At 37.4% G+C, this 19,333-nt stretch overlaps 1 protein-coding gene across 1 annotated transcript in view; it reads right to left on the reverse strand.

Annotated features, from left to right (window-relative positions):
* Window positions 1-12,070: 12,070 nt before the first annotated feature.
* LOC150086855 (uncharacterized) overlaps window positions 12,071-19,333 on the reverse strand; it is a 213,913-nt gene continuing 206,650 nt past the window's right edge. The window contains exon 10 of the mRNA XM_090372298.1: window positions 12,071-12,123. Coding sequence (XP_090228424.1) covers window positions 12,071-12,123 — 53 coding nt within the window. The remainder of the gene's footprint in view (window positions 12,124-19,333) is intronic.

Below are 19,333 nucleotides of genomic sequence, written 5' to 3' on the forward strand. Positions count from 1 at the left end.
AGACAGTATTTGAGGGACACTCGTGATTTTGATACTTCTGTTTTCCAGGATGACAAATGTCTGGTTCACAGGGCCTCTACTGTTTTCAGATGACACAAGGAATACAAGGGAATGAGAGGGAATTTAAATTAGCCAGCCAAGTCACAGATTTAAATCCTCCTATAGAGAATATATGGCACTATCTTGACCAAAAAGTGAAAACATATTTGAAACAACATCCATGAAACCTGAATGAATTAAGGACTCAATTGTTTTCGAATGGCCTAATACTGATATCAACTATTTAAGGAATCTAGCTGACTCCCTACCAATGAAAATTCATGAAGTGATTCATGCAAAAGAAGGGGTTACATTATTAAATTAAAAATTACACAGGTGACCAATGTTTTGTCTTGGGATGCTTATCACACTGTTTTAATGTTATCTAGTTGTTGTTGTTGTTATTTGGTTTTTTTAGGAGCATTAGCAACTAAGGCCATATTGCTCCTGGGATATGCGGTGGTCATTCCCGCATCCTCCGTATTTGGTGGTGACGGGCTCGAACCCCGGTCTAATCAAGAAGCGTGTGCTACGCACTGCTGCTTCTTCCCACCTGGCTACGGAGGTGCCCTTGTGTGTGTGTGTGTGTGTGTGTGTGTGTGGGGTGATTCAGGAGGAATAGTAAATATTTTAGGAGGTTATAGTATCAATTATTCTAAGTAAAAAAGTTCATATAAACATGTGTCCAATTCTCAATGGCTACGAGATACAGCTGTTTGAAACTGGCATGCACAGCTCCCTGAATCAGATGTGATCAAGAAGCAGTTATAACCTGATGCTGTTTGGTGTTAGAAGTGTTGTTAAGAATGCCACACATCTTCACACATGCCGATATGGTGTTTGTCTACAGTTTTTGTGGTGGAAGTGCTACTATTGCTTGTAGAGAATACTGTTGACAGTTTCCATACTGGATTCAAGAGCATTTACACCAAACTGCTTGAGACTGGTACAGTTCCCAGCAATCATATTTCTTCTGAACATGCAAATGAACAAAATGTGGATGAAATAGAACACATTCTTAAGTCAATAGAACATAACCCTACTATTAGCACATGAAGAATTTCTATGCATATTGGTGTTCTACATACAGGAGTATGGCAAACATTACGGGTTGTATCCATTTCACATATAGTGGGTGCAACACCTTCAACCAGGAGACAACACCCAGCGATTGGAATTTTGTCCAGCTGTGGGTAAATGCTAATCACTAATTAATTCCATTAATACTAGATGAAGCTACTTTCACCCGTGACGGTATCAGCAAAAATCTGGTCAGACAAAAATCCATATGCCACTAGAAACAAATTTTAAACATACTCTCTAAATGTGTAGTGTGGTGTGGTATCATTGACAACCAGTTGATTGGGCTTGTTGTGTTACAAAATCATCTTACAGGGTCCGTTTAACTAGCAAAATAAACTTCCACTACTATTGGAGGATGTTCCCTTGGCTATAAGGATTGGTAAGTACTTTCAGTATGCTGAAGCTCCTGCACGTTATACCTGTCTGGTGATATAATATCTAAATTGAACTTTCCCTCAAAGATGGATTGGCCATGATCATGGCCACCAAGGTCACCAGACCTCACTCAGATTTTTGTTTGTAGGGATGGATGAAAAGGTGAATACAAGAGACGAATTGCTCGCTTGCATTTTGGATACTTGCTTGCATTTTGGATCCCTCATGAAGGAATGCCAAGATGATCTGAGAAGAACACATCATATTACCACAAGAGTTGCAAAGTGCACTGAGGTTGGCGGTGGTATTTTTGAACATTTATTGTGAACTGTAAAAATTTTGTCAATTATTTGTGTTTTGTATCAATGAGTCATTTATCGTTCTTTAATACTGCTCATAATGGCTTTGTGTGGGTCAGTTTCAAACAGCTGTATCTCCGTATCCATTGAGAATTAGATGTATTTTTATATGAACTTTTTTACTCAGAATAATCAATACTATAACCTCCCAAAATATTTACTATTCCTCCTGAATCACCCTGTATATACATATTATAAATATTAATGGGAGAAGGAGGAATATGAAAAAGGAAATTGATTATGGACCACCAAGGTAACTGATAGCTAGAAAAGACGTAACAACCATAATAGTATAATAAGTAAATAAATAAAAGTAGTAGAGCTAAGAGAAGTAAGTGAAGAAAAGTTGTAGAGATAAGAGAAGTAAGTGAAGAAAAGTTGTAGAGATAAGAGAAGTAAGTGAAGAAAAGTTGAAGAGATAAGAGAAGTAAGTGAAGAAAAGTTGTGAAAAGTTAAGTGTGAAAGAAGAGAGAAAAGAAGGGTAGGAAAAAAAAAAAGAAAAGAAAAATTAATACATATATAAAGAAATAAGTTAATAATATTATTATATTAGATATATATATGATTATATTGTTATATATAGCACAATCCTGGTGTCGTTATCAAGTGACAACCATCAGAATTGCCCAACAAGATGACAATATAGTGTCCTCTGTTGCCAACCCGCACTGGACCAGCGTGGCAGATTATGGTCCATTTCCCTCACCATGAATTGTTGAGGAGGCTTCCATCCTGCAGTGGGTTGATAATGGCTGCACTTTACTTTTTTATGCCATGGCAAAATGGAAAATTATATTGAATAGAATTATATATATATATATATATATATATATAGAATTACACACAGACACAATTGAATCCATGTGCTTTCTTCCCTTTTGGCATGTCTAACTTGTCATATACTTAGCATATTCAAATTTTGCATCTTGTATAGCAAAATGGCAGTATTTCCAAATATGTTGGCATTCAGTGATTTAAATAAACCTTCAAATTTATTACTAATACTTTTAATGATAGTTATAGAAATATGAGAGACTGTTTTGTTTCTTTTTCACATTCTTTTTAATTGCTTGTATTTGTGCTTCCCCAAGAATTTTCCAGATAGATATGTGATTACATATAGCGTTTTCTGAGCAACTGTTCAGTAATTTCCTATTATTCTACTGTGGTCTCATAGTTTTAATTAGTTTCAGCTCTCACTGTATTAGAGAAAAGGCCATGTTTATGTTTATGGCCATGAAGTTTACAACAGCATCAAGATGTTACTTGTCAGAAGTCTGGGACAGGCAGCATCTTAGGATACCATTGTATATCACATCATTGCATATTATTGTAAGTCAGTGTAGGCTGTCCCTGGAGGATTCGATACTGACTTCAATTTTCTGGCCAACATATACAACGAGCTTGTCAGCACTATGGTTGGAACACATTGAACATTTGGATTGGGCTCCTACACTGATGCTTATCCAACCTTACCTATGCTAAAGCTAGGAATCTCTAGGCACTTAGAGGTAGGATGCATTATACATTTCTTCTTCTTATTCAGGTTTTGTGGACACAGGCAGTCCATGGGTCTGATGAATATTGTGTCCATCAGTAAAGAAAGTTTAGTGCTCTTTTAAAAGCACTGCTTACAGGAGTGACTCTAATAGTGCCTCACAATTTATTGTCAATCTAAGTAACAAAGATCTGTCTACAGACCAGCAGGATATTTTTTCATTCAGTTTGAGCTTTGCCTTAACACCACACAAACCTCTGATCACTAAGGTAGCTATGGGAGTAGAAGCTTTGTTTTCTCACATTTCAGAGAAGTCTGCTGCAGAGATCCGGTTTAGGGTCGCATCTGTTCTACAACATGTTCATTCAGTTCCTTCTAATCTGCAATGTATCTATTGTGCTGCCCTCGAGTCTTTATGTAAAGAACAGGACATTATCACTTTACCTGCTGATAAAGTATGACATTGTAATTATAAACAGAGTGGACTATACACAAAAAGCCTTGCTTCTTCTTCTTCTTCTTCATGACCCACTAATCTTTGAACCCATTCAAGATGCTTTTATTACTGTGCTTAAATGTTTATAGTCAAAAGTGAACTAGTTGGTTTACTCATGGTTCATGGATGGGAAAATTAGTAAATCATTATGGTGGAGGCTTCATATAATGGGTTGCCAACTTCCCAGATTTTATAGCTTACCTAAAATACATAAAGAGTTCACATGAAGTGTGACATCACGTTGTGTGACCTCTCCCAACACGTTGCAGGCTTGCTATTTCCACTTGTTGGCAATATGGAATACACTGTCAATAGTAGTGTTGATTTTTTGAGGATTATCAGGGATTTTAGTATTTTGGAGGGGAGGTCATGGTTTCCAATGATGTAGTTTCCCTGACCACATCTATCCCCATTCAGCTGGCCATTGGTTTATGCCAGGCATCTTTTGGACAGGGATTCCATGTTGGGAGACAGGATCTCGCTCTCCATTGATGACTTTTTTTCATGCTCTTAATATTTGTTTGTCTGGCTGTGCCATTGCCGCTGGTGACTCCCTTTTTAAACAAATTTGGGGTACATGTATGGGCACACTGATCAGTACCATCATAGCTAACATCACCATGGAAACCCTGGAGGAAGAGGAGGAGGATATACAGTGAAACTTCTCCTAACGGACACCTCTCTTTAACGGACATCTCTCTACAACGGATATTTTCAAATTCCCCAACTCTCCTCTATTGGTTTTAACGTGTTTTCAGCTTCTGTCTAGTGGACATTCTCTGTAACGGATGCGGACAGGCAATCTGCACTGTTTCGTTTAGATTAGCACTTAATTTGATCTCCCCATAACGGACAGTGGGCGAGCTCACGGCCCTTTTTCTAGGAAACGTTTCTTCCACGTATTGCCTCAATCATGTGTTTATTTTCTATTTCTGATTCTCTGAATTTTATCAAGGTTTACGTCGCAGTCCTAAACCCTTTTTCAAGAATTTTAAGGCACGTGTAAAACTTCTGATGAATTCGGTGTGTGCAGGGGGGATTTTGTTGGCCTTTTGTCTTTTGAGTTTCAGTTTTCAGTTTTGTTCAGTGTCGTGTGAAGTGCACAATGTCTTCTTGTAAACATTTAACTTTAAAAGATAAAGTCAAACTCATTAATGCGTATGATCGGCAAAAAAGTAGTGTTCGCAATCTCGCTGCAAAATTCAAAATTGGGAAGACGCAGGTAAGCAACATCTTAAAGAAAAAAAAATTAACTGCTCAAACAATTTTGGCAACACGTAAATGATCAGGTTCAAAAATCATTCCTGAAAATGGTTGGACTTCAAATTGACAATGTTACGTATGAGTGGTTTTGTCGTGCATGTGCTAAAAAAATTCCCATTAATGGGCCTATTATTAGGGGAAAGGCTTTAGAGGTTGCGAAATCTATGGGAGTAAATGAGTTCAAAGCGTCTGTGGGATGGCTAGACTAGTTCAAAACTCGGCATGAAATTTCTTCGAAAACCATAAGTGGTGAAGGTGGATCTGTTGATACTGGGGTTGTAACAGAGTGGACTGTCAAATTGGAAGATTTATGTCGTGATTTTGAAGCTAAGGATATTTAAACTGTAATGAAACAGGGTTGTTTTTTAAAGCTCTTCCTGAAAAAACAATGAGTCTAAAAAACGAAAAGTGCCAGGGCGGAAAAATTTCTAAGGAACGCTTGACTGTACTATTGTATACAAATATGCTGGGAGACTTTGAACAACCTCTTATTAGAGGAAAACCACAAAATCCTCGTTGTTTCAAGGGCATAAAGTTGAATCTTTTGAATGTTGACTGGAAGTCTAATAAAAAAGCGTGGATGACACGAGATATCATGAGCGAATGGGTAAGTCACTTTAACCAAAACATGATTTGTCAAAACAGAAAAATTATTCTTTTCATGGATAATGCTGCATCTCACCCGCACATTGAATTGTCCAACATTCAAATTGTTTTACTGCCACCAAACACATCTGCAGAGTGTCATCCCTTGGAACAAGGGATAATAAAAAATTTTAAACTTCACTACAGAAAACATGTTTTAAGACATCTCATTGCAAACATGAATGATGTAACATGTGTGAGTGACCTTGCAAAGAAACTCAGCATCCTAGATGTGATTCAATGGATTTCCTCTTCAGTAAACGCAATTAGAAAACAAACTGTCGTGAACTGTTTTGTAAAGTCTGGCTTCTGAAATGCAAAAATTGAAGTTGTGAACAGCAATCTGGAGCACCAAGAAGAACAAGAACTTCAACATCTATTGATAATGTACGATACTTCCGCTACAAGTGACCCTGGCTACAAAGATATAGATTCGAACCTCACTACAGAAGATGGTGCTCTAGATATCAACGACATTATCATCGATATTTTTCAAGAAGTTCCTCATAAGGATGAAGAAATGGAAGGAGGTCATTCTGTCGAAGAACATATTAACGACGAACCACCGATGAAAATAGAAGAAGCGCTCATACAAATCAATCGTCTAAAAATGTTTTTCGCCGCTGAAGAAGATACTGAAGGACTTTCGATGGTTTCTTCACTCCAAACAAATGTTGAAAACAAAATTATCAGCTGGAAGAAGGTGCAGAAGAAAATAAGTGATTACTGTATGTATTTTTCTTAAGATAAAGTCATAATATGCATAGCACAATTGTATGTATATTATTTACAAAAATATTGTGCAAAATCTGTATATAATTTAATTTAATTTTACATCAAACGTTTAACGATTTTTCTTTATCTCTTGTGTATGTAATTGTATATTATTTACAAAAATATTGTTCAAAATCTGTATATATTTTAATTTAATTTTACATTAAACGTCTAACGATTTTTCTTTCTTTCTTTTTTTTTTCTCCCTCAGACTTCTGGTTAGCGGACACTTCTCTCTAATGGACAAATTCTCGTTCCCCATGACTGTCCGTTAAAGGGAAGTTTCACTGTATTTGCAAATTTATCTGTTCCTGTTAGACTTTGGCAGAGATATGTTGATGATGCCTATTATACCTTGGGGATCAGAGAAACTTCCAGTATATTAATTCTTTGTTGCCATTTATTACATTCACCATAGAAATAGAGGTGAATAAGCCATTCTATTTTTGGTTCACCATACTGGTTCTCATTTGGTAACTTCAGTTTATAGAAAACCTGTGTACAGGGGTCAATATATAAACTTTAAATTTGCAAATGCCCCAGGGCATTTATGCAATATGGGAAGAACTTTATTTAATCAGGCATGTTCACATTGTAGCGACCTTATAGAAAGGGAGCTGAGTTTGTCTGAATCAGGACTGACTTATCTAAATGTGGTTACCGCACTCATGTTCCGAACAGACTCCAAATAGTTTAAAATGAGTCTGTTTTGTTATGTTAATCAGGATAATGATCTAGTTGGCAAGGCCTATATTCTCCAATATCCTGGTGTGTCCACTTGGGTTGCCAGGGTGCTGTGCCAATATTGTACTGGTTGCATGAAGCCCCTTGGCAGGAAATTGCAATTGGTTTATCCAAGGTTAAACTGGTTATTTTGCTTTTACACCGCAAATGTTGTATATTGGATTATTTTTCCAGATTGTGGGGTGTATTATGTTGGTCACACCAAATGCAGATTGGGCAGTCATATTAACAAATATGAGGGGAGCTATTTGTCATGCTGATTTTGACAGCTCAGCCATCTCTGAGCATTACTGGTGTGAGCAGTGTTTCAACTATAATCCTCATTCCGGCATTGAAATAACCGACTGGGCTAATAATAATTCTAATCATTTTTGTGGTTACAGGCCCTCCATATAGCTGTGGCAGGTTCCACCATACAGCTGTGGCAGGTTCCACCATCAATTATAATGCTTGAAACCCGCATACATTCTGTTATGGAGGCTGTCATTTCACAACATGATGAGAGGCGGCGACCTAACAACTTGTCTAATGTATGTCACAACAACAATCTGTCAGTTACAATCTGTCAGTCTGGCAGTTATCCTCTTCCATTATTCCTGCCCTCCCTTCTTTCATTTCTTTTCTTCTCCAAGCGTGGTCTGCAGCTGGGTATCTGTACACATGTGCAAGATTATCTTTCTGTATTATAGTTGACCTGCTGTCATAGGCTTCAAGACAAGTTACTTGACCCATTTGCTTGATTTTATGTTTTTAATCCAACTTTGTATTTTAATGTTTTTAATTAATTTGTTTTATTTTTATTTTTAACACAGTCAAAATTTTAATTATTTCTTTTTATTTCAATAAACTTTTGTTTTTTGCCATACTGGTGGAACCAGTATGGCAAAATCTTATTAGTTGTCATTTGAGGCAATGTTGTTTTAGTATCTCATTGTATTAATATAATAATATCACAAGACCCTGAAATTGTTATATTACTACTTTCCATGTGACTGTATAAATGAATATCAGATATCAAAGTAAGGCACAAATGTTGGTTCATGCTACTAACTGTATATTTCCAATGATTCTCCCAATATCAAGCCCAAAGCAGTTTCTCTGAATCATTAAAGCCTTCTCTATGTCATTAATAACAAAGACTTTTCACTTCCTCTGTTCAAATAAATTCCATCTTTACTAAACAAGTTCTTTCTACCAAGTGGGATGGGTGATGCTGAGAAAAAATTTTCCTCATTAACCTTGTAGCCCTTCAACTCTAGAGTAAATCAACAACACTTTCCCCTTATTTTATCTGGACCGAATTGCAGAAATAACAATAGTATTTTATTAAATCTATTTCACACCATTTTTCTGACATGACCTTATATTTTATAAACAAGTCTCTAGAAACAAGAAGATCAGACCTAATTAAAACCAATGCAACTATGCTTAACAGCTAAAGCCCTCTAGTGTGGGTCTAACCTAAAAACTTAAATTTTGTCTAGAGTTGACCTTGCTCTCAATGGTTACTATGCTTGCATTAAAGGAATGGAAATATGTTCTATGAGATGAATCACAGCATATTCTATTTTAGTCTATGATAGAAAAATGTGGGCATGGTGACAGCTAGGAAACCATTTGCATTTTTTTTTTTTAACTGTATAACGAACGGATTGTCCTACCAAGATATTCTCAACAATGCTGTGCTTTCTGTGCTGATGAAATTTTATGGCAAAGGGCCATAAACATTTCAAGGGAACAACACTCCCTGTTATAACATGCAATGAATGATGACTTGGTTTGAAGAGAATAACGTGCTACCACAGGATTCAGAGTCTGATCATAACCCCACTGTGAACCTGTGGAATGAATTATAAGGGTGTGATCATTTAATTTGCAGACTGGTACAAAATGTTATCTTAATTATCATCATCTGAATCTTCTGTGGATTTCTCCTTCTTGAAATACTCCCCCTTGATCTTTACACAATTTCATCACCATCATACCTACATATTAAATGCTTCTTGCAAGGCATTTTTCAAAAGACTGTGAAGTGCTTCCATTGTGGTTCTACGAGCATCGTTGTCAGATGTGAAATGCTTGTCTTTCAGAGCTTTCTTCAGACGTGGAAACAGGAAAAAATTATATGGGCTAAGTTCAGTAAATAAGTGGAATGTGGCAGAACCTTGACACCTATGGCAGCGATCACTGGCTGCACAATATTAGTTGTACAGGGCCTGGCATTGTTTGATAGAGAAACAACTCACACCGGCAAGTCCTTGACATTTCTCATGAATATCATGGCAAAGTTTGACTCTGAGAACCTCAGAGTATGCTACCTTATTCATAGTTATTCCATGAGACACAAAATGTGTAACAAGAATGTCTTTTATGTCAAAAAACACATGAACCATTTGTTTGTCAGCCAAATGAGAAGCTCAAAATTTTTTGAGTCTTGGTGAATCAGAATGCCTCCACTCACTCAACTGTTGTTTTGTCTCTGGGTCATAGTGAAAAATCCAAGTTTCATTACAAGTCACTATTCAAATTAAGAAGTTTTGACACTGTTTCAAAAAAATCAAACATTTCTTTGCAGAAGTCTACTCTTTACTGTTTTTGTTCTGGAGTCAAATTGTGTGGAATCCAGTGGGCAGATTTGCAAAGTTTTCAGGTGATCTTTCACAATATTGTGAGCATTATCATACAAACTGGACATTCTAACAGCTAATTCACAGAGTGTAATTCACCTTCATTCAAGACTTGATGGGCTTTTGTGATTTGCTCAGGAGTTGTTGAGGAGCAAGGCTGACCGGGTCTTGGGTCATCTGCAACAGACTCACAGCCTTCACTGAATTGCTTGTGCCATTTAAATATGGCCATCCTACCAAGATACTCAATACTATATGTTTCTGATGCATTTAAGGCCCATTTGACACAACAACGAATCGTATATCACTGTTCAATCTGTATGTCTGACATGATACTTGCTTCAAAACGATTGTCAGTGACACGCAGCTAAAAAGCTCTCTTCACGCAAAACTAGCTCGACAAGTACTGGCATGCACACAAAGAGCCTGCCCTCAGTACTGATCTTGAAGAGCACCTCTAGCAGCAGTTATGGAAAGTTTCACCAGTCCCCAAATTAAATTATCATTCTCATAGAAAGGTCTGTACAAATCCAAATGAAAATTATTACTTCGTATGCTTTATTAAATGCCTGCATGAGAAATAGCAAATTATTTCCCTAAAATCTGTCAAAAATTGGTGGCAAGTTTTCCAATTAAGCCATCTGTTGCATCGAAGACCTATACCATATTAAAATTGTTTATTAGTCACTTTCAGTGCAAATGTCTTTACATACACATTATTATTTCATAATACTTTTGATAACGGTATATGTTTCAATTAGAAAAAAAAGAGAGATGATATTAATTTCCTACTTCCATCATATAAAAATAAAATGCATTAAGAGATTAGTTCTCTTCTCTAGGCTAGCAGTTATAATCGGCACATTATAATCATTATTATCAACATCATCATTAGCCATATAGCGCAAGGAAACCTAAGGCTTTTGCAGCACCAGCCAACATAGTAGACTATGTGCCATTAAACACTCAAAACACATTCTGTGGTTAAAATTCAGTGCTAACATGAAATATATACAAGGTTTGTTCCATAAGTAATATCTCTTGAAAAACACAAAATGTTTTGTAATTTAGTTAGTATCATGAAGTTTTATATATTATTAGTATAGACATTAAGACATACATATACTATATTAAAAGTTTCTGTCTATTACAGATCTGATATGAACAGTCAAGCATGTCTATTTCTGCAATGGTCAGTGATAGAGTTCTTTTTCACGTCAGAAGGAAACTCAGCCAACAAGTTTCATGAAAAATTTAGAAAAGTATACCAATAAAATACTATTAATATACACGATATTCATAGATAGTTTGCACATTTTAAAGGAGGAAACACTGACATTTGTGACCAGCCAAGGAATGTCTGTGTGCACTTGAGAAAACACTAAGATTTTGGATGAAATGATTCAAAAAGGACAATAACTACATAGGCAATGATGTAAACGCTAGGGTGTTAAAAAAAAAAAAGTGTATTAACCATTTTAGACAATTATATTATAGAAAAAATATGCTGCAAATGGGAACTAAAAACTGTTAACAAGAGAAATGAAATTCTCCAGGCAGATCAGACAAGGTCTGTTGCAGGAGAGTGCAATAACTTTAAAGATTTTTTTAAAGGATTGATAACAGATAATGAGATCTTGTTCTTCCATTATTATCACTGCAGTGAAGAAAAAATCTTGAATTGCCAGATCATCATGTAGTGTTTTGGTTGATTTTTCTGTGGAAGGCCAGACTATATAAGGAAGACTACTGCCAAACACTTGATAAGTTTAATAGGGATACAAAACAAAACAAAACAATAACAAGATATCAAATCATATTAAACTACAATAATATTGTGTTGCACACTGCCCATATGGCTCAGATGAAAATTTCTGAAATAAAGTGGAGAGAGAGATTTGTCTCATCCTGTGTATATCACAGACTCAATTTCATCTGATTTTTTTACGTTTGGATGCATATCTTTGTGGAAAACACTTTTTGAGTGATAATGATATCTTTGTATCTGTTCTATACTTTTATCACCAAAAGATGTATTAATTATGGATTGACCCGTGTATATAAGTCTACACAAAATACTTTTAAATTTTAAAGCCAATTAATTTAATGCCAATCTATTCATATTAATGTAGAGTTGTTATGCATATCATGTGTCAGTGCTAAAATTTTACTCACTTAAATTATCACTCATCTGGAGACTAATTTTGAACATAATAGTTTCTGAAAGTAAAAAAAAAAAAAAAATTAAAATACATTAACAGTGTTTATTTGCTTTGAGGATTAGCCAAATCCTGAAAGCAACTGAACACATTAAAATTATCAATTATATATATACAGTATATATATACAATCCTTCAAAACATTTATAGACACATATTTACAGACACATAAATTGGATACACATAAATACAAAGGGTGCAAGAATATTTGCTGATGCTATCGAGACAGTGTTAAGTGATTCGGAAAACTGCTAGCTTGGGGGGAAACACAGATTAAAGGTTAACAGTGGCTGCCGCAGGCAGAGGTAAAAGTGATTCTTGCACTGCTTCTATTAGAATGAGCAGCAGCCTAGAAAGCAAGGTAATGGAGATTTCCAGGACTGCTGGAAGTCACAGTGGAACAAGTAAATACATGCACTGTGTTAGGGCAACCAACAGTAGGTACAAGTGCATGTATACTTGCATGTACACCAATGCTAGAAGTATTATTAATAAATTTGATGAGCTTGAAGTGCTAGTCAAGACATCAAAGGCAGATATTGTTGGGATATCAGAGACCTGGTGTCACACAGATATAAGCAGTGCAGAATTGGAATTTGGGGAGTACAATGTGTACAGAAAGGATAGACAGGATAGGAAGTTGTTGTTGTTGTTATTTGGTTTTTAGAATCATTAGCAATTAAGGCCATATTGCTCCGGGGATATGCGGTGGTTATTCCCTGACCTTTCTGCATCCTCCATATTTGGTGGTCACAGGCTCGAACCCCAGTTTAATCAAGAAGCGTGTGCTGCTGCTCCTGCCCACCTGGCTATGGAGGCACCTGGACAAGACGGGAGGAGGGGTTATGCAATTAGTTAAGAAACAACACATAAAATCTAAGGAAGTGCATCTAAATTGATATTGGTGGAAATGCAGTGTTGAGTCTGTTTGGTGTGAAATAAACACTGGGAAAGGGAGAAATGAGAGCAGGTGTGTGTGTTATAGGCCTAATGAATCTGATGAGTATAATGAGCAATTGTGCAGAGAAATAGAGTGGGCCAGTAAATCAGAATGCCTTATAATGGGAGATTTTAACTTTCCAGATATTTACTGGAACTTGTGAGTCGGTTACTCGCACACTAGCAAGATTTTTGTGGATTTATTGGACAATTGTTTTCTACAGCAACATGTTCGAGAGGCAACCAGAGGGAGTAATACTCTAGATCTGATCATCAGCAGTGATTATTCATGCATTAAGAATTTGCAGATAAAGGAACTACTGGGTGACAGTGATCACAATATACTGATGTGGGAATTACTTAAAGATGTAACTACCATCAAGGCTAAAGGGAAGGGCTTTTGCTTTCATAAAGGTGACTTCAGAGGTCTCAGACAGTTTATAAATTCTGTACAGTGGAATCAACTGAAGATGTTACCAACATTGAATTCTAAATAGGGAGCCTTCAGGACTTAATTTTGGAGGCTACTAGGCTTTTCAATTCAACTAAGAAATACTGTTCAAAGTTGAGGCCTAAATGGATGTCAGATGAATTAATGAGGATCATGGCAGACAAGAAAAATGTATGGATGCATATAAAGTATCAGGTGACACAGAAGCCTATGGCAAGTATAAACTAGTCTGTAATCAAGTCACAAAGGAGGTTAGGCAGGCAAAGACAGATTACGAGAAATCTTTGGCAAAGGATGCAAAGAAAAACAGCAAAGAGTTCTTTACTTATGCAAATCTCTAGAAGAAAACCGATGAATCAGATTGGACCACAACATAGATGGGTTGAATATTGATGATCATGCTCAGGTAGCTGATAACTGAATGAGTATTTTTTGCATCTACATTCACACATGAGCAGTTTTCAATTATGGGAGTGGTTTATCAAATGCTAACAGGGAGCTAAGTGATTTTGTAATAACTGAGAGCAAAGTGGAGGAGAAATTGTTAAAATTAAACATAAGGAAGGCACCTGGGGTGGACAGGATCTATCCAGTTATATTAAAGGAGGCAGCAAAGGAAGTAAACAAACCCTTAGTCATAATTATGAGAGCTCCCTTGGACTCAGGGGAGATCCCCATGGACTGGTGGTGTGCAAATGTATCACCAATTCACAAAGGGGGTTCAAAAGGTGACAAAAGTAATTACAGACCTGTTAGTTTAACTTGTATTCTGGGGAGAATATTGGAATCATTGGTTAAAGAAACATTGCATGATCATCTAGAAAAGACTGCAATAATAGTTAAGACACAGCACGGGTTTGTTAAAGAGAGGTCTTGTCTGACCAATTTGATTGGTTTTTTTTGATTTGATTTGGTAGTTGTTGGCGCATCGGCTTCTGTGGCCATATTGCACCTCCCAAGGTTTTTGCAGTACTTTGATCCAAGCCCGAGGCGGGAATCGAACCCGCGACCTTTGGGTTGCTGGGCAGGTACTTTACCCACTCGGCTAGCCCGGTCGGCTCCAATTTGATTGGATACTATGATGTGGTCACAAAGGAACTGAATGCCAAAAATAATTTTGATATCATATACTTGGATTTCATGAAAGCTTTTGATACTGTTGCACATGGAAGACTGCATAACAAATTGGAGAGGTATGGCATTAAAGGAAAGTTGCTAAAATGGATAAAGGAATGGTTGAGTGGGAGACGACAGAGAGTGGTAATTAATGGACACTGCTCTTCGTGGATAAATATTATTAATGGAGTTCCCCAGGGTTCGGTGTTGGGGCCCATTGTTGTTCTGTATATTTATCAATGATATTGATGAAGGTATATCAGGTTTAATGTCAAAATTTGCAGATACAAAGGTTGGCAGGGTTGTGAATGACAGTAAAGACAGTATGCTACTCCAACTGGATCTAGATGAATTGGGAAAATGGGCTGAAAAGTGGCAACTGAAGTTTAACATTGACAAATGCAAAGTACTGCATATGGATAGCAATAACTGAAGAGAAACATACCATAACAAGAGAAAAATACAAAGTGAAAAAGACCTGGGGGGTTATTGTGCAGTCAAATATGAAATTCACTGAGCAGTGCAGACAGATGGCCAGGGCAGGTCATGGAGTCTTGTCAATGATATATAGGAATTTTGCTAGCAGGGACAGGGAGATGATTATCCCATTATACAAGGCAATGGTCAGGCCACACCTAGAGTACTGTGTACAGGTCTGGAGGCCTCATTTTAGGAAAGATGTAGAGTTGCTAGAACGAGTACAAAGAAGGGCAACAAAATTGGTGAGGGGAACAAAGGGGTGCTCTTACCAAGAAAGGCTCAAGTTCTGCAAATTGCAGCACCTGGAGAGTAGGCACCTGTAAGGTGATCTGATTGAGGTGTATAAGGCCTTGAATGGGTTGAGCAAGCTGAATGCTGATGGGATTCTTCCTCTTACTCAGACTAAGAACCTGAGGGTTGTTAGTCTGAGTAGCCAGCATGTAGTTGATTGGTAGAACAGGCTTCCATCTTTTGTTGTGGAAGTTGTTAGCCTAAATAAATTTAAGGCTGAGCTGGACAGGCATTTGGAACAAATGGAGGGGTGAAATGAGAGGTTTTTTTTTTTTCTCTCTAATGCTGCATAAGCTTGCTTTCTTGCATCGTATGTCTCTACTAATGCTAATGATAATGCTAATATTAGTGTTTCATATTGATGTTCAAAAGCATATCTGTCTTTCTTTGGCTGCTAAGACAATCTTGTAGGTAGGGTTTTCACCAATAAATGATACTGTCATGAGTGTCTTCGTACATTTCTTCGGGAGAAAAGTGACTGGTTGATGTGCTGGTCTAAACTTCACCCACTGTTCTAGTTCATTCCTTAGATGTTCCACAGGGTTCATATTGAGACTGTGCTGGCCATTCCTTTTGAATGGCCACCAGTCTTGAACAGTATTGCATCAGCCGTGAATTAGAGTTGAATTTGAATTTGAAAGTGTTTGCAATTCTGCTCAGACACGATAGGAGGGAGTATATGATGAGAGCCTAGTCAATAAATTCGGCCCTGAAGAGATTGTGCAAGGCTCAAGGGGTATAATTTTTTTCAGCTTGGTCTGTACTTGTTAACAGGAGATACTGCTTCTACAGGAATGGCATACACTTAAATAGAAAGGGTGCAAGAATATTTGCTGATGCTATCGAGGCAGTGTTAGTGGGTCGGAAAATTGCTAGCTTGGAGGGATACAAGGGACTAATAGATTAATAGTAGCCACCGGCAGAAGTGAAAATGATTCTTGCACTGCTTCTATTGGAATGAGCAGCAGCCTGGAAAACAAGATGCAGGGTATTTCAGAGACTGCTGAGAGTCATCATCAAAACAAGTAAATACATGGGCTGTGTTAGGATAATTAAGAGTAAAAACAAATGCATGTATACTTGCATGTACACCAATGCTAGAAGTATAGTAAATAATATTGATGAATTTGAAGTGCTGATCAAGACATCAAAGGCAGATATTGTTGGGATATCACAGACATGGTGTCGCACAGATATAAGGATTGCAGATCTGGAATTTGGGGAGTACAATGTGTACAGGAAGGACAAACAGGATAGGAAGGGAGGAGGGGTTATGCTATTGGTTAAGCAACATATAAAATCCAAGGAAGTGAAGCCAGTCAACATTACTGGAGACTGCAGTGTCGAGTCAGTTTGGTGTGACATAAGAATTGAGAGATCAAAATTGAGAGTAGGAGGGTGCTATAGGCCTAATGACTCTGATGAGTATAATAAGAAACTGTATAGGAATATAGAGTGGGCCAGTAAATCAGAGAGTCTTATAATGGGGGATTTTAATTTCCAAGATATTGACTGGAATTTGTGGGTTGGTCACTCACACACTAGCAAGCCTTTTATGGATTTATTGGATGATTGTTTTCTACATCAGCATGTTCGGGGGGCAGTTTGAGGGAGTTATACTCTTGATCTGATTATCAGTAGTGATTCTTCATTCATTAAGAATCTGCAGATAAATGAACCACTAGGTGGCAGTGATCACAGTGTGCTGAAGTGGGATTTACTCAAGGAGGTAACTACCATCAGAGGTAAAGGGAAGGGTTTTTACTTTTGTAAAAGCGACTACGATGGTCTGAGACAGTATTTAAATACTATACAGTGGGACCAACAGATGATGTTACCAACAGCAAATTCAAAATGGGAAGCATTCAAAGAATTTATCTTGGGAGCTACTAGTCTTTACATACCAACTAAGAAATATTGTTCAAGGTTTAGGCCTAAATGGATGTCAGATGAACTAATGAGACACATGGCAGAGAAGAAAAATGCATGGGATACATATAAATTAATGGGTGACATGGAAGCCTATGATAGATATAAGCTGGTCTGTAACCAAGTCACAAAGGATATTAGGCAGGCAAAGGCAGATGAGAATTCCTTGGCAAAGGATGCAAAGAAAAACAGAAAAGATTTCTTTACCTATGTAAACTTGAGAAGGAAAGGGATGAATCAGATTGGTCCAATGGATATTGATGGTTGAACTGTTGATGATCCTGCTCAGGTGGCTAACAAACTAAACAAGTATTTTGCATCTGCATTCACACATGAAGAGTTATTCAGGAAGGGGAATGCCAGAGGTGAAGTAAACTCTGGCAGTGAGCTAGATGAATTTGTAATAACTTAATAACTGAGAGGAAAGTGCAGGAGACATTGTTGAGGATAAACACAAGAAAGACACCTGGGGTGGATGTGATCTATCCAGTTATATTAAAGGAGGCAGCAAAGGAAGTAAGAAAACACTTAGCCATAATTATGAGAGCTGCTTTGGACTCAGGGCAAGTATCCATAGACTGGAGATGTGCAAATGTGACCCCAATTCACAAAGGAGGATCAAAGGCTGACACAAGTAATTATAGACCTGTGAGTATAACTTCTGTTCCAGGAAAATTAATGGAGGCAATGGTTAAAGAAGCACTGCAGGATCATCTAGACAAGACTTCAGTTATAGCTCATACAGAGCATGGTTCTGTTAAGGGAAAGTCTTGCCTGACCAATTTGATTGGATACTACGATGCAGTCACAAAAGAACTGGATGCAGGGAATAACTTTGATATTATATATTTGGATCTTAGAAAGTCTTTTGATACTGTTGCACATGGAAGACTGCTGCACAAATTGGAGAAGTGTGGTAATGGATTCAAATTGCTGCTATGGATAAAGGGATGGTTGAGGGGGAGAAGACAGAGAGTGGTAATCAATGGACACTGCTCATCGTTGACTAATGTTATTAGTGGAGTCCCTCAGGATTCAGTATTGGGTACATTGCTGTTTTCTGTATTTATAAATGATATGGATGATGGTATATTGAGCTCAATGTCCAAGTTTGCAGACGATACAAAGGTTGGCAGGGTTGTTAAGGACACTACTGACAGTATGCTGCAACAGGATCTGGAAAGGTTGAGCAGATGGGCTGAGAGGTGGCAAATGAAGTTTAACATTGATAAATGTAAAGTACTACATATGGGAAACAGTAACCCCAGATTAACGTATCAACTCTATGGTATTACAATGACAGGGTAGAAAATGAATAAAAGGACCTGGGGGTAATTGTGCAGGCAGATATGAAGTTTTCTGTGCAGTGCAGATGGGCTGCAAGAGTAGCTCATGGTGTCTTATATATACAGGACACCATGAGCTACTCTTGATATACAGGAATTTTTCTAGCAGGGATAAGGCGGTGATTATTCCCTTGTATAAGGCAATGGTCAAGCCACACCTTGAGTACTGTATACTGGTCTGGAGGTCTCAAATTTAAGAAATGATGTAGAGCTGCTGGAACGAGTACAAAGAAGGGCAACAAGATTAGTGAATGGAACAAAGGATTGCTCTTAGGAAGAAAGGCTTAAGTTTTGCAAATTACAGTGTCTGGAGACTAGGCACCGGCAAGGTGATCTCATAGAGGTGTACAAAGCCTTCAATGGTTTGAGCATGCTCAATGCTGATGGGATTCTTCCTCTTGCTTAGAATAATCACCGAGGGCATAAATTCAAATTGAGGAAAGACAGATGTAGGATAGATGTGCGGAAATTTGCCTTTAGCCAGTGGGAAGTTGGTTGGTGAAACAGACTGTCATCCCTTGTTGTGGAAGTTGATAAGCCTAAATAAATTTAAGGCTCAGCTGGACGGGTATTTCGAATGAACGGAGGGGTGAAATGGGAGTGGTTTTTTTTTGGCTGATGCTGCATAAGCTTGCGTTCTTGCATCATATGCCTCTATT

The sequence above is a fragment of the Mastigoproctus giganteus genome, chromosome 4, assembly GCF_048544385.1.
Source record: "Mastigoproctus giganteus isolate SK-2022 chromosome 4, ASM4854438v1, whole genome shotgun sequence".
Classification (NCBI taxonomy): domain Eukaryota; kingdom Metazoa; phylum Arthropoda; class Arachnida; order Uropygi; family Thelyphonidae; genus Mastigoproctus; species Mastigoproctus giganteus.